The following is a 26,460-nucleotide window of genomic DNA, read 5'->3' as shown; positions in this document are numbered from 1 at the left end:
AGGGTGCACTAGAACCCCTGTGCAAACTCAGTTCACGCTAATAGAATGCATTGGCCAGCGCTGATTGGCCAATGCATTCTATTAGCCCGATGAAGTAGAGCTGAATGTGTGTGCTAAGCACACACATTCAGCACTGCTTCATCACGCCAATACAATGCATTAGCCAGTGCTGATTGGCCAGAGTACGGAATTCGGCCAATCAGCGCTGGCTCTGCTGGAGGAGGCGGAGTCTAAGATCGCTCCACACCAGTCTCCATTCAGGTCCGACCTTAGACTCCGCCTCCTCCAGCAGAGCCAGCGCTGATTGGCCGAATTCCGTACTCTGGCCAATCAGCACTGGCTAATGCATTGTATTGGCGTGATGAAGCAGTGCTGAATGTGTGTGCTTAGCACACACATTCAGCTCTACTTCATCGGGCTAATAGAATGCATTGGCCAATCAGCGCTGGCCAATGCATTCTATTAGCTTGATGAAGCAGAGTGTGCACAAGGGTTCAAGCGCACCCTCGGCTCTGATGTAGCAGAGCCGAGGCTGCACAAGGGTTCAAGCGCACCCTCGGCTCTGATGTAGCAGAGCCGAGGGTGCACAAGGGTTCAAGTGCACCCTCGGCTCTGCTACATCAGAGCCGAGGGTGCGCTTGAACCCTTGTGCAGCCTCGGCTCTGCTACATCAGAGCCGAGGGTGCGCTTGAACCCTTGTGCACACTCTGCTTCATCAAGCTAATAGAATGCATTGGCCAGCGCTGATTGGCCAATGCATTCTATTAGCCCGATGAAGTAGAGCTGAATGTGTGTGCTAAGCACACACATTCAGCACTGCTTCATCACGCCAATATAATGCATTAGCCAGTGCTGATTGGCCAGAGTACGGAATTCGGCCAATCAGCGCTGGCTCTGCTGGAGGAGGCGGAGTCTAAGGTCGGACCTGAATGGAGACTGGTGTGGAGCGATCTTAGACTCCGCCTCCTCCAGCAGAGCCAGCGCTGATTGGTCGAGTTCCGTACTCTGGCCAATCAGCGCTGGCCAATGCATCCCTATGGGAAAAAGTTTATCTCACAAAAATCACAATTACACACCCGATAGAGCCCCAAAAAGTTATTTTTAATAACATTCCCCCCTAAATAAAGGTTATCCCTAGCTATCCCTGCCTGTACAGCTATCCCTGTCTCATAGTCACAAAGTTCACATTCTCATATGACCCGGATTTGAAATCCACTATTCGTCTAAAATGGAGGTCACCTGATTTCGGCAGCCAATGACTTTTTCCAATTTTTTTCAATGCCCCCGGTGTCGTAGTTCCTGTCCCACCTCCCCTGCGCTGTTATTGGTGCAAAAAAGGCGCCAGGGAAGGTGGGAGGGGAATCAAATTTTGGCGCACTTTACCACGCGGTGTTCGATTCGATTCGAACATGGCGAACACCCTGATATCCGATCGAACATGTGTTCGATAGAACACTGTTCGCTCATCTCTAATTATTATTATTATTATTATTATTATTATTTATTTACATATTTATTTTACCTTTGTGATGGGATTTTAACTTTCATTTTTTAATTTTTTTTAAAATGATTTCTCCTGATATATACAGCTCCAGTTACGGGAGGAATACAGCCTCATATACTGTACTCTAGAGCTATTCAGGGTCTTCTAGGACCCGCTCGTGGAGCTCCTGGCCCCCTAGAAATCATGTGACTGCCATGTCAGAGGGGAGTAGCATTATAGCGGCTCCCATAGCTATGCACAGCTCTCATTGAGCACCAATTGGGAAGGCAGGAATGGTAATAAACCATCCCTGCTTTCCTGCTTTTTCTATGGGATGTCATCTTGTTCCTAAATTTGCATTATTTTGTGCAGCAGGCTAATCTTGCAAGGACGTATATATACATCCTTGCAGGGCTAGAGATGGACCTAGATAAATCTATGGGCAGTTCAGAACTGTATAAAGTAGCACTCCCACAAATGTGTTATATTCTGGTTTGTTAGAAAGGTAGATGGATGTAGTGAAGAGAATACTATAGGTTGTCAGTAAGTTTCACCAGCAACATAGAAGGGGATTCTTCACAGTAAGAACAGTGAGGCTATGGAGGAACTCTCTGCCCAGGAAGTGGTGATGGTGGATTCATTGAGCAAGTTCAAAGAGGGACTGGATGCCTTTCTCGCACAGAATTATGGATAATAGATTTTAAGGACACGTTGATCCAGGGTTTTTTACTGACTGCCAGACTGGAGTTGGGCAGGAATTTTTTTCCCCCTGAAATGGGGCACTTGGCATAAGCCTCATGGTTTTTTTTGGTTTCCTCTGGATCAGCACTGTAGCGGATTGTAGGGTTATAGGTTGGACTTGATGTACTGATGTCTTCATCCAACCTCATCTACTATGTAACTATGATAGGGAATTTAGAGATGGTGCTCCATGACAAAGATTCATGGTTATCTTACCATGTTGGTGGCATTGTGCCCTTGTATTAGGATTCAAAATATCTCAAGACAATGCAGGAAGTTTGTTTGATACCTCCATGATCTTTGGGCCAATCCCAACATCATTTTTCTACGAGTCCTGAAAGGCACTTACTACCAAGTAGTTAAAGGAGGTCAGATCAACCATAATATAAATGCTTTTCTCATGGGATGAATAGACCTCTGTTTTATATGCAATTTCTATATATTTTATGGCACTTTTGCCTTAAGACCACTTGAATACACACAACATGCATTAACAAGACACTATAAAATATGAGTGAACCCATGAAAAACACTAGATCCAGAAAAGTTTCTTTAACTAAATAGAAGAAAAGTGCAGAAAATAAAGCAGGTTAACCAGGAAAAGAGAACACAATTAACTTTTTTTCATTAAATTTACATATTGAAAATGAAGCCCATTGTATAGCTATCCATGTGTATTAATTAATACACAGTACTCACAGCCATTCAGAAAAAGGTAATTAAACAGAATAAATGCAATCTGCACCTAAGGCTTAATGGACGAAAAAGAAGCAAACCAAAAAACTACCGCCTTTCAAAAAATATTGTTGCACAGACGACCTGCAAAGAGACGTCTGATCTAATTGACTCATCAAACCACAAAGCGAGAACTGTATTCCACATCTAACATCATGAATATGTAAATTAGACAAGTTGTTTAATGCAAAAGTGGGGCCAGAAGGTGACGGGAAAAAAAATACTCAATGGATAATCTATGTAGCACTCAGCAAAAACAAATGCTTTTAAAAAAGATGTTTCCCGAAGTAGTAGGATATGCAAATGCCGACCTGTTTCCAAAATGAAAAACATTTACGTGGAAAATAGATTTAAAAGGTTTCAAAACCTGAAATTTGAAATGATTATTGATAAAATCCTAAGCGACTTCCTGTCGAATTTTTAATAGTGCAGATGTTATTATAAAAGTAATTGCCCACCATTAAAAAAAAGAAAAGACGGTGATTTTTAATATAAAATAATGTTATTCTATAGGGATTGGTGAAAATGGGCGACCGTGCAAACCCTGGAAAAATAAAGTAGTACGGTTATTTCCTATTACCACAGTCTATCAGTACAACACTGCCCAGTGATCATGTGATCGACCAAGGCCAGGAACTGTATAAGTCAGGCCCCAGTGGTCCTAGAGGACGAAGATTAGCTCTGTAATGTAGCCAAGGAGGTTGTATTTCTCCTGTTAGTGGGCCTAAGTTCCAGGGGAAATAAAAAAAACAATGTTAGGGAGCCTTCACACTTGCTCATTCTGAACGTAAACTCGTTCAGAGTGAGCGGCGTAAAAAACAGATCTCATTGACTTGAATGGGTGCCGGCATACGCGCGTATCACATTGAAAGCAATAGGTAAAAAAACCCATTCAAGTCAATGGAATCTATTTTTTACGCCGCTCAGTCTGAACAAGTTTTACGTTCAGAATGAGCAAGCGTAAACTCCGTGGGAAGGCTCCCTTAATATTCCCCCAAAATAAATTATGACATTGTTTAAAAAAATCAATAAAACATGGAAAAAAAATAAAAAATAATGCCCTTTGACACCCACACCATGGTTTGGAACTCTGCCACTGGTGTCACCTACATAAAAAAGCAAAAATTATTTTCAAATTTAAAAATAAAAATAAAAAAACTTATTATCAGTATTTAGTATTTTGTTTAGTTTATTTTGTGCTACAAAAATCATGACAAAGTCTTTGGGCTAGTTCACACGTGAACTGCCCGCACGGGTTTTGACACAGAGAGAGAGACGCGGCGAGCCGCGTCTCTCTCTTGTCAAAACCCGCCCGCCGCGACCATCGCTGTCGCGGCTTAACCCTCTGCTGTCGGCTCAAATGAATGAGCCGACATAGGAGGGTGCTGCCGGGGGCGGAAGCCACGCGGCTGAGCCTGCGCGGCTTCCGCCTGAAGAAAGGACTAGCGGAGAAAAGAAGCCCGGCGGTCTCCATAGACCACCATTATAAGGGGAGGTTTTGGACGCGAAATCCGCTGTCAAAAACCTCCCCTTATACTCATGTGTGAACTAGCCCTTTCCCTCCTTTCTTGTTTATGTTTTCTTGGATATTAAAATAAGGAAAAACATAGAAATAGAATATAAAAATAAGGTCTTATTTGTTGGCCAGAAAAATAAAAAAAAGTTTGAGTAACGCAAGCAAAAAAATGTTATAGTGCTCAAATCGGTTTGTATGGAAAAAAAAACCCTGATAATGTGTGCAGTCCTGAACCAGGATTGACCAATTCTGAAGTGGTTAACCAAGTGAAGATCTTCCCTAGGCGATATATGTCTACGACTAACCATGAATCTTAATGATCAAACAATCTGATATATCCTAGAAATCAATATTAATCCAGGAACAACTTCTTTCACCTCTTAGTGACTGCCGATGTGTCTTATGTAAGTCTTAATATCATTTGAGAAGAAGTTTGTACAGCCATGGGTCAGAATATGCACAAAGATGAGAAAGATGGAATGATAATAAAGAAAAATATATTTATGTATGCCGGTATAGCAGATTATATATGCATAAAAATGTACACCAATACATAGTGGGTATAAAAATATATATATATATATATATATATATATATATATATATATATATATATATATATATATAACAGACATAGTAGACAAAGCACACAGACATAAAAACACCTGCAAAAGAAGGAAGAAAAAGTTTCTGCTCTCTGGATCGATCTATACACAGTACTCATAGGAGCTCTGTATGTAATAGAGGTAGCAGAGACGCCTCCATTGAACCCGGTGATCACTGGATGACAGGTCACATACTTTTGGATCTAAGTAGACCCAGAATAGCAGTGAAAGTGACAGATGTCACTTGTCAGGGCTGTTTTCCCATGTAATGCTATCTGATATTGCAGCTCTAGCTATATGGTACATAATGTAGATGATAAAAAAAACAGGTAGACACATGATCGAAAGAAATTTGTTATATAAAAAAATCATAATAAATAATAATAATAATAATAATAATAGAAAATATGCAAAGCCCTGCCCCAGATACTGTGCCCGTAAAGATGTTCTTAAAGATCTGTCACCAAGTAGAAAATATGAATAAATATGTATTTTATTAAATAAATTAAATACATCATTTCATTCTTGCTGTTTTTATTTTTTAAACTCTGTCCCCCACCTTCTCCAAGTGGGCGGTAGCCTTAAGATTTTCTACAAGGAGCTAATATAGAATATAATCTAATATATATTGTCAGGGTCTGGGGTTGCTAGGTGGGGTGGCATAGACACAAAAGTCCAGATTCTTTAGTCCAAAACAAAGGTAGAGTTTATTTTCACTCAAAAACATAGTGCAGCAACAAAGGGAAACAATACACAAATAAATACCTGCCGGGCTAGGCTCTAACTAAGCATAGAATAGGTTACCTCACCTAGAGTAACACAAATCCAAAAGCCAGTAGAATCATTCAGGACACAGCTCCAAAAATATGACCTCTCTGTTGGCTCTTCAGCAAACTCTGCCCACAGTCTGCTGCTGGAGCTGGCTTCTTAAGCCTCCCTTGATGAGCAGACTCTCTACAGCTGAGTCGCTGCCGGAACATCCCCAAAGTGTGGACTGGAGGGGGGTGGAATGACAGGTCCCACTACCAACCTACCTGCCATTCCTAAAAATCCAGCCCAATACTGAGCATTTACCAAAATGCTCAGCAGACGAAAGTTGTCTGCTGAGAACAAACATTCCTGGAGTTTTCTCATCTCACCCACCTGAGTAGTCTGGGTGAGATGTACACCCCCTCCATTACCTGACCAGCCATCGGCTTACAATATATATATAAAAAATAAAATAAAAAAATAAAGCCTCATTTAAAAAAAAAAAAAATCATATTTTTACATAATAAAAGGCCAACCATATTTAAAAAAAACAAAACCAAAAACAAACAAAGAAGAAAACTTGTATTTGGTAAAAAAAAAAAAATGTGTTATTTATCAGGATAAAAAGATGGAAATAATAACTTCAATAATTCAAAAAAAAAAATAAAAAAATTATATTTGAATAAAATATTATACAATAATAAAGGCAAGAATTCACAAATGTTAACCAATTGTTGACCATCACACTGAGGTTCCCAGACACAAGATTCTTAAGATAACACGACACAGTCATGGCTCTTGCAACAGCCGTAAAAAAAGATAAATCTGCAGTTTTTTGTGTATGAACAAAGTTGCGTTGATACCATGCGGTGTCCTCGGCACATTTTCATCGCCTTACGCTTCTCATTATACCTAAAGCCACATTATTCATTGTTGCATATTTAGTTAGTGCGAGCTTACCTGGTTCTCTTATAGAACTGGCAGCTGCTGTCACCTTCTATAGAAACTGAGAATGTAAAGAGATTTCCAGTGGCTTTGATGTGTGTAACCTGCCGCCTGGCCCGGCATAGTAAGTATCAAGTCTGTGGCTGCTCATGTGACAATGAACATAACCTGTACAACGACTAAGTAAATACATTACACTGAGTAATAATGTGCAGAGAAATGTCGCAACGAACATTAAAGCTTGGAGCGCTCCGTTTTTTTTTCTCCTTCTGAAGTAAAACAAACCCCCTGCCAGATACACAGGAACTCTATATATTATAATAAAAATGACATTGGTGACCGCTGTGATGAATAAAATAACCTAATCAAAGTCACAATGGTAAGAATATGACATTTTCCCACTTCACATGTGTGACCTTTGAAAAACCCCAGAGCGCGGCCATCGACAACAGATTTTCTCCTCCTCAAACTGTTCTATGTTTATTACCGTCACTCCATGTGAAGCGGAGCTGAAGCTTTGGATGTCGAGTGCCCAACACTGTGCAGATTTATCAAAGTGTCACATGTGAAAAGCATAAGAGGGTTCGGGATGGTAATTTGACAATCTGCGCTCAATGTGCCATTTTTAAAGAGACTCTCCACCTTTTAACACGATGTGATTTTTAGCTCTGAAATTTTGCACCGACTGTTCTTAGCATATCTATATAGAGAACAGAGCTCTGGTCCACACAAAGCTCCCAATTTTCTCCATTGGCATAAAGTTAAAGGCTCTAGCATCGACCCAGGAGACTGCTCGAGACAAGGCGGAGGGGTCGGAGAGCGTTCACTCCACACTCAAGAAGTCCACCAATAGGGAACGCCCATTGGATTCTTCTTTTTCTTGATCACACATGTAATAATCGCTATAATTTGACGATTCTATATAGGAGGACACCGTACAGATTTACCGAATACGCCTTTGAAATATTGGTCAGTGATGAGTTTTTTCATTTATATATGTAACACTTGTTACATAAGCTTTAGCGAGAAAGGGTTAAAGGGATTCTACCACTAAAACACTTTTTTTTCTAGTTACCACGTCGGAATAGCCTTTAAAAAGGCTATTCGTCTCTTACCTGTGGAAATGCTCTCCGCCGCGCCGTTCGTTCAAAATACTGGTTTGTACCGGTATGCTAATGAGTTCTCTCGCAGTGATGGGGCGTCCCCATTGCAGCTCGAAAACTCACCGCAGCGCCGCCTCTCCGGTCTTCCCCTTGCCTCTTCAGCGTCTGTCGGACGCCTGCGCAGTATGCTCTCTGTTCGGCGAAGATTGCCGAACGTACTGCGCATGCGCGAAAGTTCGGTGCCCGCACTATGGCTGGGATCGCAATTTCGCGCATGCGCAGTACGTTCGGCAATCTTCGTCGAACAGAGCGTACTGCGCAGGCGTCCGACAGTACGCTGAAGAAGCAAGGGGAGGACACCGAAGACCAGAGAGGCAGCGCTGCGGTGAGTTTTCGAGCTGCAATGGGGACGCCCCCATCGCTGCGAGAGAACTCATTAGCATACCGGTACAAACCGGTATTTTGAACGAACGGCGCGGCGGAGAGCACTTCCACAGGTAAGAGACGAATAGCCTTTTTAAAGGCTATTCCGACGTGGTAACTAGAAAAAAAAGTGTTTTAGTGGTAGAATCCCTTTAAATTAGTCAATAAATACAATGCTTAAAATAATCTGCTGACTGATGTCTTGCTGAAACTCGGCTTCTTGTTCATTGTTGCTAAGTAAAAGCATAAAGTACTTGAGGCCTCATTCAGATGAGTGCTTATTGATCGCTTGGAGAAACATGTACTTATACAGCATTCCCGATGGATCAAAGGAACCTACTCGGAATCATTGGAAGCATGGATTCGGGAGCATTCATCTGACCTCTGCTCTTCAGGAGAACCATGTAAGGCCACGACTATGGAGTCCGTGTGATCGTATGGGGTTAGCCTCCGCGGACTTGCCAGAAGCTAACCAACTGTAATCTACAAGGCCAGCACTGTGGATGGGGTTAAACAAATTTCATCCACATGCCAACAATGAAACTGAATACCAGACTATCCAGTATGACTTCAGAAGAAAACATAGCACTGAATTAGCACTCACATGAATGCTAATTGAAGTAGAGCGAATGCGCCATCCTAATATTTTTAGACCTCTCGTCTGTATTTGATATAGTTGACTATGACATGTTATTACATACACTATATTGTATTATTGGCACAGTGGTTTAGTTCCTTCCAGATTGGTAGACCACAAAGAATATCTCTTACCTTATCCTCCCTACCGGTACCACAGGGCTCAGTGCTATCCCCAATTCCAGAGATCTCAAAGAACTAGCGAAGCCCCACATTGCTTTTCACTCTTCAATATGCTTTGCTGTTTTTCTCAACTGCCACAACGACGACCATACACTTTACATAGTCAGCCAATTCTACCAAAATAAGTGATATTGATCTAAACTGACAAAAGTATGGCAATAAGTTCAGTTTTGATGTTCTACAGAACCCCCAGGTGCCAACCCAAAGGATTACCCTTGTGATTTGTTTTAAGAGAAATTGCAACCAACAGCAATTGTTAATGGTATTGTGCCAACTCTGACCAGTTTGGATGAGATGAAACATCTAATGTGTATGGGGACCTCCCAACTCTATCTGCACAAATTGAATGGCAAATGGTGCGCACCAGGGCCCAGGAGGACCCCCTTCCCAATACGTTGTAGCTGGAGTGGCTAGTGTAGAATTTGCATTGGGATCCAGAGGCCTCTGATGATAGGGCTGTTGGATTTCAACATGCCCAATCCTTTTGTTATTGTAGGAGGCGGTGACAGTGGAACCAGGCTGAGTGCGTATGTTTATGAGGGCGGGGGTCGAGAATGACGTTAGATGGCCTAATGCTATTTAATGCCTATTTTCGATATATGAAGGATTGAATTAAATGTCAGGTCAAGCAGAGTTCCTTCCAAGTAGCCAGAAAGTGGTTATTGAGTATATGTATATATTCTTCATCTACAAATTCTAACCTTCCTATAGCCATGGTAACAGATGAACGCATCTACCATACTAGTATAATACAGAGAGTACGACCTGCACTCGGATGAATACACTATATCTACCGAGTCCAGGAAAACTGTAAGACTACATAACAGCATTAAGATACAACTGGCATGAGGCATACATTTCTGTAGCGCTGAATAAGGAGCCTTGAATGTCACAGTAATGCCGTAGTTACGCTTTCATTATGCAGATTAGAGATTTAGCCAAATGCTTCGCTTTGATGAATGTGGTTATTAACACTTCCTTGTTATCAAGAAACAACTAATAAACTAAACTGTGGAGTTATTAATGGAAGAACATCTAACATGAATTACAAAGAAGAAAAGAAAACAAAGCTTTTTTTTTGTCGCTTACGCCTAATGTTTACAGGCCAAGACTAAAAAAATCTAACTCTTGTATTCTCAATCTCTACTCGTAGAATGATTATTATATTGTATTATATAAGTCTCAATGCCGAGACTCTTCTGATCGGCAACGTAGGTCGATGTCCAATTGGCAACGCAAAAAAGTACAAACCAGTGACGTAACTTTTCTTTTCAGACCCCAGAGTATAATAATCGGAGACCCAGGGGAGAATACAAACATACAAAAACACTGTTACTTACCTCTCCTAGGCTCCAGCACACTCCCTGGCCATCTTCAATGACAGAAGAGACTTCACTTCAATTCACTTGCGTCACGACGATGTCTCGGATGTCACCAAGTAGGCCTGAAGCCTTCCGGAGACAGGAGAGGTAAGTAATAGTGTTTTTTATGTTCCTTCACCCCCCTACTGTCTACTCTATATAGAAGAGATTATCATGAGAATGTTGGTTGATGTACCAATTAAAGCCCGGTTCAACCCAAATATTCCTAATTGTTCACTTTCTTTTTTTTTAATTTTTTTTATGTTGATTGTGAGCCCCACATAGAGCTCACAATGTACATTTTTTCCCTATCAGTATGTCTTTTTTAGAATATGGGATGGAAATCCATGCAAACACGGGGAGAACATACAAACTCCTTGCAGATGGTTTTATGCCCTTGGCAGGATTTGAACACTGAACCACTGAGCCACCATGTGGCTAGAGATGACCAAACACTGTTCGGATCAGCCGATCCGAACAGCACCTGGAAATGAAATGGAAAGCACCTGGCATGCAGACTTTGCCGGCGGCCGGCCGCTTAACCCCCCGTGTGCCGGCCGCTTCCATATGGGAGCGTGCTGTGAGCGTGCTGTTCGGAACGGCTGTTCCGAACAGTGTTCGCTCATCTCTATGTGTGGCCCCTTGTTCACTTTCTTATGAATCCGAACAAATGGAGATTCATCTTGGAGAAGCTATAATGGACACTGAATTATACTCTGGGTTGACAAACATTAAAAAAAACATTCATACTCACCTTCCGTTAACTCCTTAGATAGGTTTCTAGGAGTCCTGACAGTTGGGGGACCTAAAACAAATTTTGGATCCGAGCCACTCAAACCCAAAATTAAATTAATCCTGAGTGGTTCACCCATCTCTAGTAACAATACGGTCTGGAAGCAAGGCTTCTGCAAGGCTAACTGGACTTCCCCTATAATAATCAGCTTTCCTCTGTAATCACAGTCTCTCCCGGTGAATATAGGGCATACATTAGGTCCAAAATATATAACAAAGTTAAATAGACAAGAACCATAAAGTAAGTATCACAACACTATCAATTAAGAAGGGTGCAATGGTACTCAGATGTTGGAAAAAAGTCAGATGATAGGAATTGTGTGGTAAACAGACAAACAATAGCTGGCCTTGACTCCAACTTTGTCTGAGTCTCTCCCTAGAACGATCCTTAAAACTTGAACTAAACACCAGACACTACTGAACCTCACTGTTCCTAAAGCTATCCATAATGGAAACCCTAACCTGCGATACTAACATGAACTAATATGTTCAACAGGAGAGGATCTGGAGACAAGAAGAACAAGCTAAGCAGACACGAATCTCAGAAATTAGACAAAAAAAAAAAAGATTTCAAAAATTAAATTTTTAACAGACACACAGAACAAATTGAACTGGACATCACCACTGGTGTTCAAGGGAACCTGTCAGGTATTTTTTCTAACCTAAAGTGGTCCTAAAGTGTGAAACATCCATTAATGACCTTTCCTATGGTGTCCCTCACTAAGCTTTTCTGGAAAGTCAATTTATAAGTTTTTAAAGCCTTAGATTGGCATATCCAAATTTATTTTAACTAGTCACTGGGGCAGGAAGCAGCTTTATCTAGTCATGCAGTCATTGCATCACAACCTCTGCGGGGTAACTGACATGTCCCTCACTGTCAGACATCAGACTGCTACCATGCCGGTCTCACAGGGTGTAATTTAATGTGATGACTACGTGACTATATGAAGCTGCTCCCTGCCCCTTGTGACTAATTAAGGTAAATTTGCATATGCCAATCTATGGTTTTAAAAGCTTGAAACTTGACTTTTCAAGAACAGGAATCTTCGTGAGGAACACCATAGTAAAGGTCATTACTTGATGCAGCGTGTGGGCCAGTGTAGGATGGAATAAACACCTGACAGGTTCCCTTTAAACTGGACTCCACCAATGGAATTAGACAAGAAACAGATTTCAAGATGACACCACTAACTATCAGTAGTTGGAACATACAGGGGCTGAACGCCTCAGACTTTGGATCTAAACCAGACTTCATAGACAGAATAAAAAATATAGACATCTAAATCCTCTTTGAGACATGGACCCAGGCAGAAGATCAGTCCTTAATGCCAAAGGGCTACAAGGAAATCTCTGTGCCCACCCAGAAAAATATGTCCATCAAACTAGGCCACCACTCAGGAGGTATACTAATATGGTTTAAGGAGAAACTCAAAAAACACGTAAAAGCTACCAAAAGCAGCTCCATCCTTAGCGGCCAGCAAGACATCTATCTCTGCGCAGTACATATCCCCCCACCAGGGTCCCCCTACCACGACCCTGACACCTACGAGGTCCTACAAAGGGAAGCTGCCCAATTCCAACCCAAAGGCAGAGTACTGATATGCAGAGACCTCAACGCAAGGACAGGCACTGCCCTCCGACGACAACCCATATACCCACGGAAATGAGATCCACCACAAGAAAAACAGCCAGGACAGAATTGTCAACAAGAGCGGGAGACAACTGCTGAACATGTGCCGAAGCCTAGGACTATACATAAGCTGTTTCGAATAGCACTCTCCCATTGAAATGAATGGAAGTGGCCGGCAGCCGACCGCTTAACCCTACGGCTACGTCCATTCAGTTATGGAAGTGTGCTATTTGAAACGGCTGTTTCAAATAGTGTTCGCTCATCTCTAATAATTTTTTAAGTCTATTCTCAGGGCTACATAATTTATATAATGAGATGCTGAGCAGATGGGTGTGAAGTCTTGTTGGAAAGATTCAGTATGATTTAGAATGTATTGAGTTAAATCTATGCTAAATCTGGGTTAAGGAGTTCTTTAGGTGGTCCTTTGCCACTGACCTTGTATGTGCGATCAAACAGAGATAAATGTCAATCCTAAGAAGGACCACCCACTCAACACAGGCAATTCAATATTTTGAATTGGTTCTTTTAAGTCCATTATTCTGATGTGTCATAAAATCGCAACAATGGACTAAAAAGCCAACAGTAAGTAGATGGAGCCCATTACACTACAGTGAATGATGACAGATGCAGACAGAATGTGCTCTGTTGGCAGCCATCGTTCTATTGGCTTTTTAGTTTCTTGGTCAGATCCTATGATGGAGCAGAACAATGGACTAAAAGAAGACTAATAGCTTTATACTGAATCTTTTGCCATAAAATATATATTCATCAGCTGATCTTGCTCTGCAGTACTCACAAGATGAAAAATATTCTGTATTATGGTAACACAAGACAACACTGCGTCTGGACAGACTGGAACCAAAGATAGCAGGGATGGACAACATTTTTTTTCCTTTTTTGGAAAACCCTTTAAGTATCAACCAAAATGGCCACCATTACAACCCTCTCATAGCTTTCCCAGGATGTTCCTGGGAGCAACATGGTGTTGGACTTATAACACTATATAAAATTTACCATGTATGGACCTAACAAGCATAATAATAACTAAAAGGTAGGCAAAAAAGATAGGAGAGGGAGTGAGGCGCAGTCTCTTATTTTTTTTAGGTCTACATTATGGAGTGTCCAGAACATGTTTCAATGTGGATTGTAGCAGGGGTATTGTCTGATGGTAGATTTACACAGGTGTTTGAGTTTCTGTACTTCGGGTCCACTTGGCAAACCTTCAGACCCCCATACACTATAATTAAGACTGACAAATTTCAGAAGACTTTAAGCAGAATGAGAGACGGAGTCTTGTACTCAAACACTAGCACCTAGCGAAAGATTTGAGCAGGATTGAGTAGATAGCAGACACCTGGAGCAGATCAAATGCTATGCAAATGCTTGTACAAGATGGACTCAAGCTTTGTATTTACATCGAGAGATAACAGACCTGGCTTTATCAGCAAAGTGCAATTAACTGATAGTCCTTGCAGCAAGAGCAGTGTAACATAGTATATGAACATAAATTCATAACAGTCATGAAGCCATGTTATTTACTGGGATAAAAAGTCGCCTATGTGTTAATCAAGGTTACAAACTATCTATGTGCAAATTTCATCCAGATCCGTTCAGCCATTTTTGCGTGATCAAGTAACAAACACACAAACTTTCACATTTATAATGTTAGTAGGATATAACTAAACATTTCCATTTTGGTTGGTTTTAGAATTTTTATTTTGAGTTTTTATTTTAGCGAAAAATACCTTTTTCTCTTGAATGTGATTTTTTTTTCCAGACAAGTTATTTAGTTTTCCAAAAAAATACAAGGTTTATCCGAACAGAAAACAGCTATCATTTTGTGATATCTGGAATCAATCTGCTAATGCTTTAATCAACAAATTGGCAGCGGTAGACAAGTCGGGATTTTCTGTAAGAATGCTTAGCTGTGGCTTTGCTTACATTACAGGGAGGGCTGAGATCGATACTGATACATTATGTAGTTGGATTAATATTAGAGACTTTGATTTTCCTTGTACAAAAGCTTGTCATTCTTTGGAGTTAATAGTCACATTGTTTTGTCACAGAAAGTCTAAACCGTCAACTATTATTCTTCTCAGGTTCTAAACACCAATTCTCTTTATATATTTATACATGGATTCAATCAACATTCTTCTTCTTGGCCCCAAAAATCAATTTAATCACTATTTACTCACATCAATGGGTACAGAATACATTTCTTCACTAAAGTAATTTCTTGGACAAAACTAATTCTCATTGGTTTATTAAAAAAAATACACAAAGAACAGAAAAGAAGAACAGAGCTAAGAGGAAATAGGTGACACTCCATTTTATACATTAGTTTCATCCAGGATATTTTACTTCAAATAAAAAATAGTATAAATTGTCTTCTCATATTTAACTCTGAAGGGTGTTGGGGGATTTTGAGGTAGTTGGTAATGATGACTTATCCACAGGATTAGTCAACAATATCAGACTGATAAGGGTTTGGACCCCATTCCGATCTATCTGTTTAGGATACTGGAAGCCAAAGACTATGTATACTGCCAGAAGCAGCCTTCTCCTAGTCAAGGGCAATTCCAGGCACCACTGCTACACTTTAAGGACTGGACAGTGTATGTAGCTCTGTACACTATAGCAGCCGCATACCTAGCCATATGGCTTTTGGTGGGTAATACAGATGATCGGGATAGGGTCTGGATGTGGAACCCCAACTGATCTGATATTGATGATTTACCCCATGGAAAGCTCATCAGTATCAACTAACTTCAGATCACGGATAACTCCTTTAAAGGGAATCTATCATTAGAATCCCATAAAATTACTACTAACACGTAGGAATAGCCTTAAGAAAGGCTATTCTACTACCTTTTGAAGTCTTTTCCGCACCAACGTTCGGTAGATATTCCCATTTTTCTTAGTTATGTAAAAGAGTTTTCTCGCAGCATTGGGGGTGTCCCCAGTACTGCTTGAAAACTCTCCAGCATCACCTGATCTTCTTCGGGCTTGGCTCTTCTCTTTGGGATCTAAATCCCAGGCATGCACAGTCCACTCTGCCATCGGCCATTTTCTTGTGGCCGCTTACACGAGCATATACAAGAAAGTGGATGCAGACATGCGTAGTCGGCTGCGCATGCCTGGGATTTAGTTCCTGAAGAGGAGAGGCGTGCCAGACGAAGATGAGATGGGGCTGGAGAGTTTACAAGCAGCATAGGGGATGACCCCAGTGCTGCAAGAAAACTCATTTACATAATGAAGAAAACCGGGAATATCTACCGAACGGCGGTGCGGAGAAGACTTCTAAAGGTAGGAGAAGAATAGCCTTTCTTAAGGCTATTCCTAAGTGTTAGTAGAATCCCTACTCTTAACATTCACCAATAATTTACTTTAGTGGGTTAGCCCATAACAAACATTCATTACCTTTCCACCTTTCTCGATTGACCACTGGGACACCCATGATTATTATAGTTTAGTGTCTGATTCATGGGTGATGAACTCTAAAATGTTTCGGTCAAAGCCAAAAATTTTGGAAAATTTGTAGCAAAGTTACCAGTTCACTCATCTATATTAAACACATTATTGCAACATGGTAGCAAAACCCTTGGCATATCACAACGCACATTACAAGCATTAGGTGGACACATAGGTTGTCCCAACAGACAACTCCTGACAGAATATCATATTTTTTTCTCAAAGCTGCTTTTGCATCACACATCTGATAGTGATACTATGTGTTTAGCCAAGCAGAAAAGTAAGAAAGAATGTATCTGTATTTTCTATTAAGTGGACACACAAATCTACTGACCTGAATCTACGTTGCCACTGGTGAATTCTGCTTTAAATTCTTCAGCATTGTCTGTCTGTGCACAAGATTCATTGTCTAAAAAATAAACACAAACACTGGATGTTAAAGTCATAAATTCCTAATTTAATTCAAGTAGAGCCGATCAATTCAGTATTACTTGCGGGTTAGATCAATACTGAAGTTACCAGCACTTTTTCAATTCTTAAGATCATAATTCAATAGCGTTTTAATTCTTTGTGTAAAAAAAACTTATCTATTTCTGAACTAAAATCTTGACAAGTATTATAGCACTATAGATATGCCAAGTATAAAACCCATGGGAATACAGTTTGTTGTGTCTATGAGCTAAATTTTACTAAAATACTTGGTATTATTAGAATTTATTTTATTAAAGGATGTTGGCAAATATTGTAGAACCCCCATTAAGATATTAGAAGATTTACTAAGAAATGAATATATCAAGTTTTAAAGGGGTATTCCCGTGTCCCTTGCTCACCAGTCTTCGCTGCTACAAAGACTTCTTTCTTCCTGGTTTTTTACGTCAATTGGTGGGCGGGGTTTCATATGCAAAGCCACACTACCGGCTACCTCCAGTTTAGCTCTGCCCCCAAATCAGAGTGTAGCTCCGCCCACCACATAGCGTGATCCTGTGGGACGACTGAAGGGCCTGTGATGTCATCAAAGGTCCCATAAAACTTGGATTTAGCTTGTTCTATATAGAGTCGGCTAAATCCTAGTGGGCTAAGGGACCAGGTCCTTCTATCCACTAGCTTTTAGCCTGCTCTATATAAGAAAGCTACATCCTAGTAAGCAGAGGGACCAGGTCCTTTAGCTCACTAGGATTTAGACTGTTTTATATAAGAAAGCAGCACTCTTTTCCCCCCTCCTTTATCTGAGAGCAGGAAGCTAGGTCACATGGAACAGCTAGATACACAGGCTCGCTCCCGTGCACTTAGCCCCTCCCTCCCCCCTGAGAGCAGACAGCTACCTCACTTGGGAAATGAGCAGATAATCCCAAGGGCCATAGAAACACAGTGTCAATAATGCAGTTTTGCTGAAGCAGTGTATTTAGGAAAAGTCTTAAATCCACATTAACAAGCAGCATAGGATCCTTGTGATGAGACAACCCCTTTAAGTATAAAGGGAAAATTCTCTATCAAATTTGTATGTCCTTGGTTTGCAAAGTCTACTTTGGACTTTATGAATACTCTGTAGGACACAAAATGGGATGGCCATTTATCTTAAAGGGAGTCTATCACCAGAACCCAACATAAATGTCAACCCAGGCTAAGATATGGCCACCTAAACTAAACTTTTTTCCCTCTTCGGAATCACTGCCTCCGTTGTTGTTTTTGTAAATATGCCAATGAGTTCTTTGAAGTGGTTTTTCTCCAAAGATGTAAGGAACAACCTTTGTTACTCCAAATCTCTCAGCTGCAATAGTTTTGCAATGGAGGAAGCATTGTTTGATTTAGGAGAACCTAACCTATGTATCTACGGGGCTGGGTTGACATCCTGCATGCTGGTGACCGAGTATCTTTAATTGCCACCATGTAATGGTACATTTGGACATCTCAGCAAAATCAGTTGCTTAACCCAACCCCTTTAAAGTTCTTTAACACCATGCTGAACCTTTATTTAATAACCCACTCATATTCTCGACTCCCTTCTCAGATTCTCTCACTCCCGACTTTAGTATAATTCCCATTCTATATCCATTGATTGGAACTTATTCCCGAAAGAGGTTGTGACCTCTATGAAGGGGTTTACTTGGTCTGCAGCCATGTTTGGCTAAATGGTAAAGTACATCTTGGTGTCATCATTTGGTTATGTATTAGAGATAAGCGAACACTATTCGAAACAGACGTTTCGAATAGCACGCTCCCATAGAAATGAATGGAATGAATGAATGCTTTACCGGCAGCCGGCCGCTTAACTCCCCGCGTGCCGGCTACGTCCATTCATTTCTATGGGAGCGTGCTATTCGAAATGGCTGTTTCGAATAGTGTTCGCTCATTTCTATTATGTGATTTATCAGACCAGGTCATCACCAAGGTTCAGTTCTGATGTTCACATGGCCATTGTGATCACCAAGAGTCAGCATGTATACTTTGACAACTACAGCTGTGATACGTTGAATGCTTTGATTCTTTTTTTTTCCCCCAGTGGTTTGTATCATTATAGCTTTTCTGTGGGATCGACCCAGGCGAGCTAAGCTTTGCTTTACATAGGCAACTATAAGCCTTGTGATAGATATAGATGTCTCCAATTCATGGTGCCTTATCACTACACTCGTATAGCACCCCATAACACCTGTTTCTCTGACCAAAATTGGTCAGATACTCAGACACTTTCCCATTTATCCAGCTTTTGAATATGTCAATTTCAATTACTGTTTATTTTGCATTGTCTTGACCTGCCAGTGATCTTAATGTTATGGCTGATCAGTAAATATGTTTCTAACATGTGAAGAGTTGCAGAATAAAAATAAAGTTTCACTTTAGCTTTTAATGGAGTTGCGACAGCTCGGATAAGGGTGATTTGTACCCGAGCTCTTAGGGTTCCGGTATATTCGATGGCACTAATAGTGCTGCAGGCTGTATCATTCTTGTCATAAGGGCTGATGACACTGACATGTATTACCATACTATAGACCCAACAGTGGTTGCAGATTTAGTTTATTTTACATAATTTACTTTTTCTCATCACTAACTTTAATTTCTGCGTTAGATCTTAGTATTCTGTAGACACTTGACCTACATCTTAAACAAAGCTCTCCTAAATTGTGTATAGTAAAACACCAGAGGCTGTCAGACGCAGACACAATACAAGTCTACACTACTTTATTTAGGTATTATGTTTCAAAGCCTTTTTTTTGACAGCCAACTTGGTTTCTTGATGTCTGTTTTCCATTAATTCCAGATCCTCCAGGCAAACGTCAAATCTTCCTTCGAAAGAAAGAACAGCAAACTTGCCCATCGGCCAATGTCCTCTGCCAGTTGTTAGATTTCTTTACTGTAGTCCTTTATAATATAATCTTTAGGTAGTGCTCCCACCGTACATCATCTCTTCACTGCCACCATCTCGCGTGGATTCCAATATACTTATATACAATTCAGTCAAGTTTTAGACTTCTACTACTTGTTTGTCTTCCACCTAGGGATGACTTTTTTTAGTTTGTTTTTCCTGATCTCCAGTCTTAACTATCCCATAGCTTCATAATGACCTGCAGTGACCAGTGACCAATGACCTTGGACAAGGGGCATCCAGGACTCGAGCGACACGGGAAGGACGTGTATTGTACAAAGAGAATTATTTTGGCTTATGTATACTTTGTAATGGTAGCCCCATTCTCTCTCCTGAATTTATCCTAAAAATTAGTGTCCAAATACTAAAATGAGTTCTGTTATACATTGTTTTCTTTATTGTCAGCATGTAGGTCTCAAAATCTCATACGTCAAAAGTTCCCTTAGGCACTTATTCAGTGGATGGAGTCCTTAAGACAGAATACTTTTTCTTTTTCTACTGAAGGGGAAAACGCAGATACTTGTGCAGACTATAGAGATGAGCGAACAGTAAAATGTTCAAGGTTTGATATTCGTTTCAAGTAGCCCCTCAATATTCGACTACTCGAATCGAATATCGAACCCTATTATAGTCTATGCGGGGAAAATGCTCGTTTCAGGGGTAGGCAACGTTCGATCAAATTACACTTACCAAGTCCACGAGTGAGGGTCGGGCTGGATCCTCCGAGAAGTCTTCTCTGTGCAGCGTCCCCGCGGCGTCTTCCGGCTCTGAATTCACTTTGCCTGGCATCTGGCCTGGGCAGGGCCGACTGCGCATGCCCGCACTACAAGCAGACATGCGCAGTCGGCTCTGCCCAGGCCCGATGCCTGGCAGAGTGAATTCAGAGCCGGAAGACGCCGCGGGGAAGCTGCACAGAGAAGAGTTCTAAAGGTAGGAGAAGAACCAGCGTTGACTGTATAGCATTCGGCCAATCGATGCTGGTTCTGCATCAAACTTTTACATTCGAATAGCGAGTGGTACTCGATCGAGTACGAGTATTTCGAATACCTACTCGATCGAGTACTACTCGCTCATCTCTAGCAGACTATACTAGCGCATCTCAATAAATTAGAATATCAACAATTAAAATGCCCATCTTCCATTATATGTGTCCCTTGTCTAGACAGTGCTATCCGGTACATTTCATGGAAGAATAGCCTAAAATAATCCAACACATCATATACAGACAACAATAACAACACTTGATAATGATTTTCAAGATAAACTTTCAAGGCTGAAACATGTAACATGAGGCATAAAGGCAAGTGACAGAACATCTATTTATACATACAGTATATTAAATGGAAATGTTGTTACTGACCTGAATCTGGACCGGACTCTTTCATTTCTTGTGTATCTGTGGTCATAAAGCAGATAAAAGAAGCCTATGTCATAACCAGGTTACTGCAAAAACATTTTCTTTTTGTTCAACTATTTTTATGCTTCACCAGTGCAGAATAGGTGTAAGTCATAGCCTTATATTTTTAGACTTGGACTTCAAAAACTATTAGTAGGCCACCTACAGTAACGCATTTCAGCTTCTTACCTTTATTACTTAATACTGATCATAATAAAGTAATAAAGGCACCATGGACAGTGGCGTAACTAAAGTCTTGTGGGCCCCGGTGCAATCTTTTGTCTGGGCCCCCTACCTCATCCCTACAGTGGATTCTTGATAGTGATGGTTACGGGTGCTAAGGAGTTTAATCCACCTTAGTGTGGTTAGGATAATCTGCAGGTCTCCTTGGCTTATGGGCCAGATGGAAGCTGCAATCTCAATACTGATGCCAGTACTTATGGGCCCCCTAAGGCTCCCGGGCTGCGGTGCAACTGCACCCCCTTAATTTACGCCCCTGATCATTGATCGACTGATACCAAAGTTAAAGGGGACTTTGCATATCTTTTTAGATTTTCCTAGAAAATTTCCCAAAAAATTGAGTTGATCTAGGATGTGTCACTGTTGGATATGTCACTGTAATGTGCAATGGAACGCAGTGGAAAGTGTTTAATTACACTGTAGCTCCCCCACAGGAGAGCTGCTGCATTACATGATGCCTGTTGAAATAAATTGTCTATTCATATAAATAATGGATATATTAGGTCCTCCAGACCTATTAGACCGCACAGATAGTGGCTTCAAAGAGGATCTTTCACTCATCTTGGAGAACCCAAAATTATAGTACAGGACAACCCAAGGGTGTAATTTGAAGGGGTGCAGAGAGTGAAGTCACACCGGGGCCTAGGAGCCTTAGGGGGTCCATAAGCACTGGCATCAGTATTGAGATTGCAGCTTCCATCTGGCCCATAAACCCAGGAGACTCACAGATTACCCTAACCACACTAAGATGCATTAAACTCCTTAGCACCTGTAACCATCACTATGAAGAATTTGCTGTAGGGATGAAGTAGGGGGCCCCGGACAAAATATTGCACCAAGGCCCACAAGACTTTAGTTACGCAACTGGAAAAACCTATAGATTTAATTGGGAACTGTGTTTTATTTCCCATGCAGTGGTGATGCCAGGTTCCCTCATGTGATCTCAGCAGTGTGATCCTTCTAGCAAAAAAAAAGATTGCCCATAGCAGACAACCCCTTTAAGCAGTACATGTATCAATCACATAACTTACATCCAGGGAGATATTACTGCAAGAAATGAAGAATCTGTAGACCATACCTTTGGCTTCATCAGCACAATGCGCATGCGCTGAGAGTCACTTAGGATGAGTCCAAGGCTCATCTTCAGAAGACTAATTTATTAAACTCCAGCAGCATTGGGACATTGGGCTTTGACTTACATAAAAATGGGTCTCCAACGCTGTATACTGTAGAATCACCCCAATAAGTTAGTAGGGTTAGGTTTTTAACCATTTTACAGTTAACAGATTCCTTTACAGTGAGCGGTCATCCTTACGTTTTAAGGAAAATCAATCGATCAAGTATTAATTTATTTCATTGGGCTCTTACCTGAGTCTATAGTAGTTTCTTTTAGATCTCCAGCATTTTCTGTTGAAAAAAAAAAACAGAATTATCAATAGTGCTATTTTTCAACAAGCACCTGGACCTACAGCATGGGGAGCTCAATTTTTGGTCAGTTCCAGATTATATTCAATTACTGGGGATTGTGCAGTGATTTCCATTATGTATTTGCCTACATGTAAATACCAAGCAATTATTAGATTTTTTGTGTTAGGCTGGGTTCACACCAGTGTTGTCTCTCCGTTCTGGGACTCTGTTCTCCTCTCTACACAAAAAATGGTGAGAGAATTTCACCATTTTCGGGCGGAAACCGGCAGACCCCATTATAATCTATGAGGTCCGAGGGTTTCCTAGGTAAACACTTTTTATGCGGATTTGGTTTCTATTTGGGGGGTCTCCAAGCAGATCCCCTGAATGGGTTTTTACCCAACCCACCGATCAGTTTTCAACAACCATCACTGAGATGCAAATCCATTTCGACAGCTTAGTTTTTGATGGACATCATTCACAAATAAGCATGTTACAAATAATGGAGGTGTGAATACACGCATAGACTCTCATTGTTCTGAAAAAAAACCTGTGGGGTGGACGGTAAAAGAGGCCATCATCACATAGTCGTGTTTCACTCTTGTGTGCATGAGGGCTATTTAGGTGTTGAAAATGAAGAATTACAATTAGAGTTGAGCCGATCTTGAGATTTCAGGATTGATTTCAAAATCTGATTTCCGATTATTTTCCAGCCGATCCCGATTGCGATAGTGAAATTTGCTCCATCACCGATCGAGATCCCATCTTTTCCGATCCCGATCCTCAACCCTAGTCAATGCTTCTCTATGGGAAAAGTCACTTGAGGGTTGAGCCGATCTTGAAATAATTTCCGACCTCGATCCCGCTGGAAAAGATAGGGTCGGAATTCTGATCGCGATCGTGAAATTTACTCGAGCACCAATCGGAATCTGATATTTTCCGATCCCGATCACTCAACCCTAATTAAGATTGCCCTCCAGTTCCCCACAGCAGAAAGCTGAAACAGAGCTTTCCACCGTGGAATCCACCTCAAGATCAGCACCAGATTCCGCTGTGTGAACACAGGCCTTACCTGCATCTTGAGAAAGTTCTTTCTTGTCTTCTGCAGCTGCAAAATAATAATAAAGGCTTCAATTACCACCTGATAGAAGACAATACATGGTTAATCCAAGACTAGACAATACTGTATGTAGTAATGTAACACAGAGGTCTACAAAATGAGTGGGGAGAACCATTGCGGCGCCATATGCATATCGGGGCAATGTATTAAGACCGATTCACTGGGTCATTGCACCAAAAAAAGCACCACTTTTGCCCCAGAAAGAGAAAAATTTTGATAAATTCGGCCATGCCTAGGTACCTGGCATATGAATCTGGCCAGAGGTAGAGTTCTTGTAGGACATACACATTTATACTATACAGTTCCATACCAAAAAGCCATATGGGGTGTCTACACTGCCATACAGGTTTTGTGCAGACAGTTTTTCTCCGAGCAGATACATTATAATGAATACAGAAGATACAGACACTAGTCCCATGGTAACAGTTTTTTACATGGTTTGTTTGCAATGCTTGTCAGATTTCAGAAAACACTAATGAGAATTGTACAGAATTTCTGATACAGATCATTATATTCATTGCTGTAAATGGAGCCACTTACTGTTTATCTGTTACATTTTGAGATCTCTCAAATTATTTTTGTCATGGAATTTTCTTAATCAAAATAACTAGTTCCTGCAGTCTCACGGGAGACGTCTGATTCTTCAACTAATTTTATGAACAATTTATTATCGGGGCATTTCCATCTGAGCACAGATACCAGTCCAGAGGATATGGCATAAATGCCCTATAGATGTAGAAAGTACCTATGAGACCCACAACTGTCTCAAGAATGGGGTTTGTTTGAAGTTGCAGGTGAATGAGAGAAAGACGGAGCAAGTAGTTCTCAGAAGACCCAAATGCAGCCACAAGCGAATGAAACGGGGACACGGGGCGTAACTTGAGGGGGTGCAGAGGATGCAGTAGCACCGAGGCCCAGGAGCCTTAGGGGGCCATAAGCACTGGTATCAGTATTGAGATTGCAGCTTCCATCTGGCCCATAAACCAAGGAGACCCACAGATTACCCTAACCACACTAAGGTGGATTAAACTCCTTAGCACCCGTAACCGTAATTCGCTGTAGGGATGAGTTAGGGGGCCCCGGACAAAAGATTGCACTGGAGCCCACAAGACTTTTGTTATGCAACTGGCACCACACATGCCTGGTTTACAGAAAATATGACCAGTTCAAATTGGAGACAAGCTGGGAATGGCATATACTAGAACACAACCCAATTAATATATAACTTTCATTATTATCACTCCCAGCCCTGCTGCTATTTGTCTGCAGTTGCGTTTGACCCTAATGTTAAGGTTAAGAGAACATCCCACACTTACAAGGCTAGTTCTGTATTTCCTAGTACTCCTACTGTTCTGTTCCAACGCGTTTTACTCATAGCTGAGCTTTTCAAAGAGAACTATAGCATTGTCCTACAATGGTATGGATGGCACTGGGATCACATAGGTTAATGCATTTAATCTACTATTACTGTGGGTGTGCAAGGCTGCATATCTAGTGTGATTTCCATGGTCAATAATCTTTCATATAAACTCTCTCAATTACTATGGCATGTGATTCTGGATCAAAATGTAACATACTTTATTTAAAAATCTTGATGTATACTGCCTGAAACATGGGAGGGCACAGGTCTATTTTAACATCTGTGTTCAGGGTTGACGTTCCTCTCCGCATGAAAAATGCAGAGAGAAAAGCCCTTTTCTTTCTGCATTTTTCATGCAGAAACCGAGCAGAAACCACATGGACCCCTATGAAGTTTGTGGGCCTCCTAAGGTAACCGCTTTTTTATGCAGATTAGGTTTCCGTTCAGGGGTCCCTACGTGGACTCCCCGAATGGAAATCCATGCACAGATGTGAACCAAGCTGCTCTATACAGATTGGCAGCTCTGTGCTCCTTGACTGACCATGGACCTCCTTTTATTTCAGCTTGCAAAGAGAGGTCCAAAGTTTCAGTTTCTCATTTTATCATCTACTACTATTTTAGATGGGACATGCGCACTTGTGGCATCTTATCAATAAGGACCAATAGGTGATCCTGGAACATCTGCGCTGGGTCGATAGGGATCGAAGAGACGGTTTTAGAGTCAGACAACCCCTAGAGTCAACCTTAATCCTTAAATGTCTACAACCATGCAACATGAACATGTTGCAGTTGCAGTGCTTCCATGTACCTCTGCCAAATGCTAAAAGAGACTGAGACAAGGCAACTAGAAGAATAGCAGAGATTAAGATAAGATAAGATAATCCTTTACTAGTCCTACAGTGGGGAAATTTCAGTATGTTACAGCAGCATAGTAATACAGATACAGGATAATATACAGTAATATATTACAGACGTAGGCACACCTATGCTGGGAAGAGAAGATATACGAGGAGCCCATAGCAGCTAAGGAACAGAAGAAAGAAAGATGGAAGACTTCATAGTCATAATCATTAGTTCTCTGTACGGAGTAATTTTCGCTTGGACTGATATAGATAATACAGCCTGGTCGTGGTTGGGAGGAAGGACTTGCGATAGCGCTCCTTCTCACACTTGGGGTGAAGCAGAAGGTCACTTACAGTGCT

At 41.1% G+C, this 26,460-nt stretch overlaps 1 protein-coding gene across 1 annotated transcript in view; it reads right to left on the bottom strand.

The window, feature by feature from the left end:
• Positions 1-26,460, bottom strand: part of MACROD2 (mono-ADP ribosylhydrolase 2) — a 1,460,592-nt gene that overhangs the window by 38,475 nt on the left and 1,395,657 nt on the right. Inside the window, exons 12-15 of the mRNA XM_075267382.1 lie at positions 23,851-23,886; positions 22,740-22,778; positions 21,096-21,131; positions 16,709-16,783 (exon numbers count right to left, since the gene is read on the bottom strand). Of these exons, the coding sequence (XP_075123483.1) occupies positions 16,709-16,783; positions 21,096-21,131; positions 22,740-22,778; positions 23,851-23,886 (186 nt within the window). The remainder of the gene's footprint in view (positions 1-16,708; positions 16,784-21,095; positions 21,132-22,739; positions 22,779-23,850; positions 23,887-26,460) is intronic.

The sequence above is a fragment of the Leptodactylus fuscus genome, chromosome 3 (assembly GCF_031893055.1).
Source record: "Leptodactylus fuscus isolate aLepFus1 chromosome 3, aLepFus1.hap2, whole genome shotgun sequence".
In the NCBI taxonomy this organism is placed as follows: domain Eukaryota; kingdom Metazoa; phylum Chordata; class Amphibia; order Anura; family Leptodactylidae; genus Leptodactylus; species Leptodactylus fuscus.
This window is presented reverse-complemented; position numbering and strand designations above follow the sequence as displayed.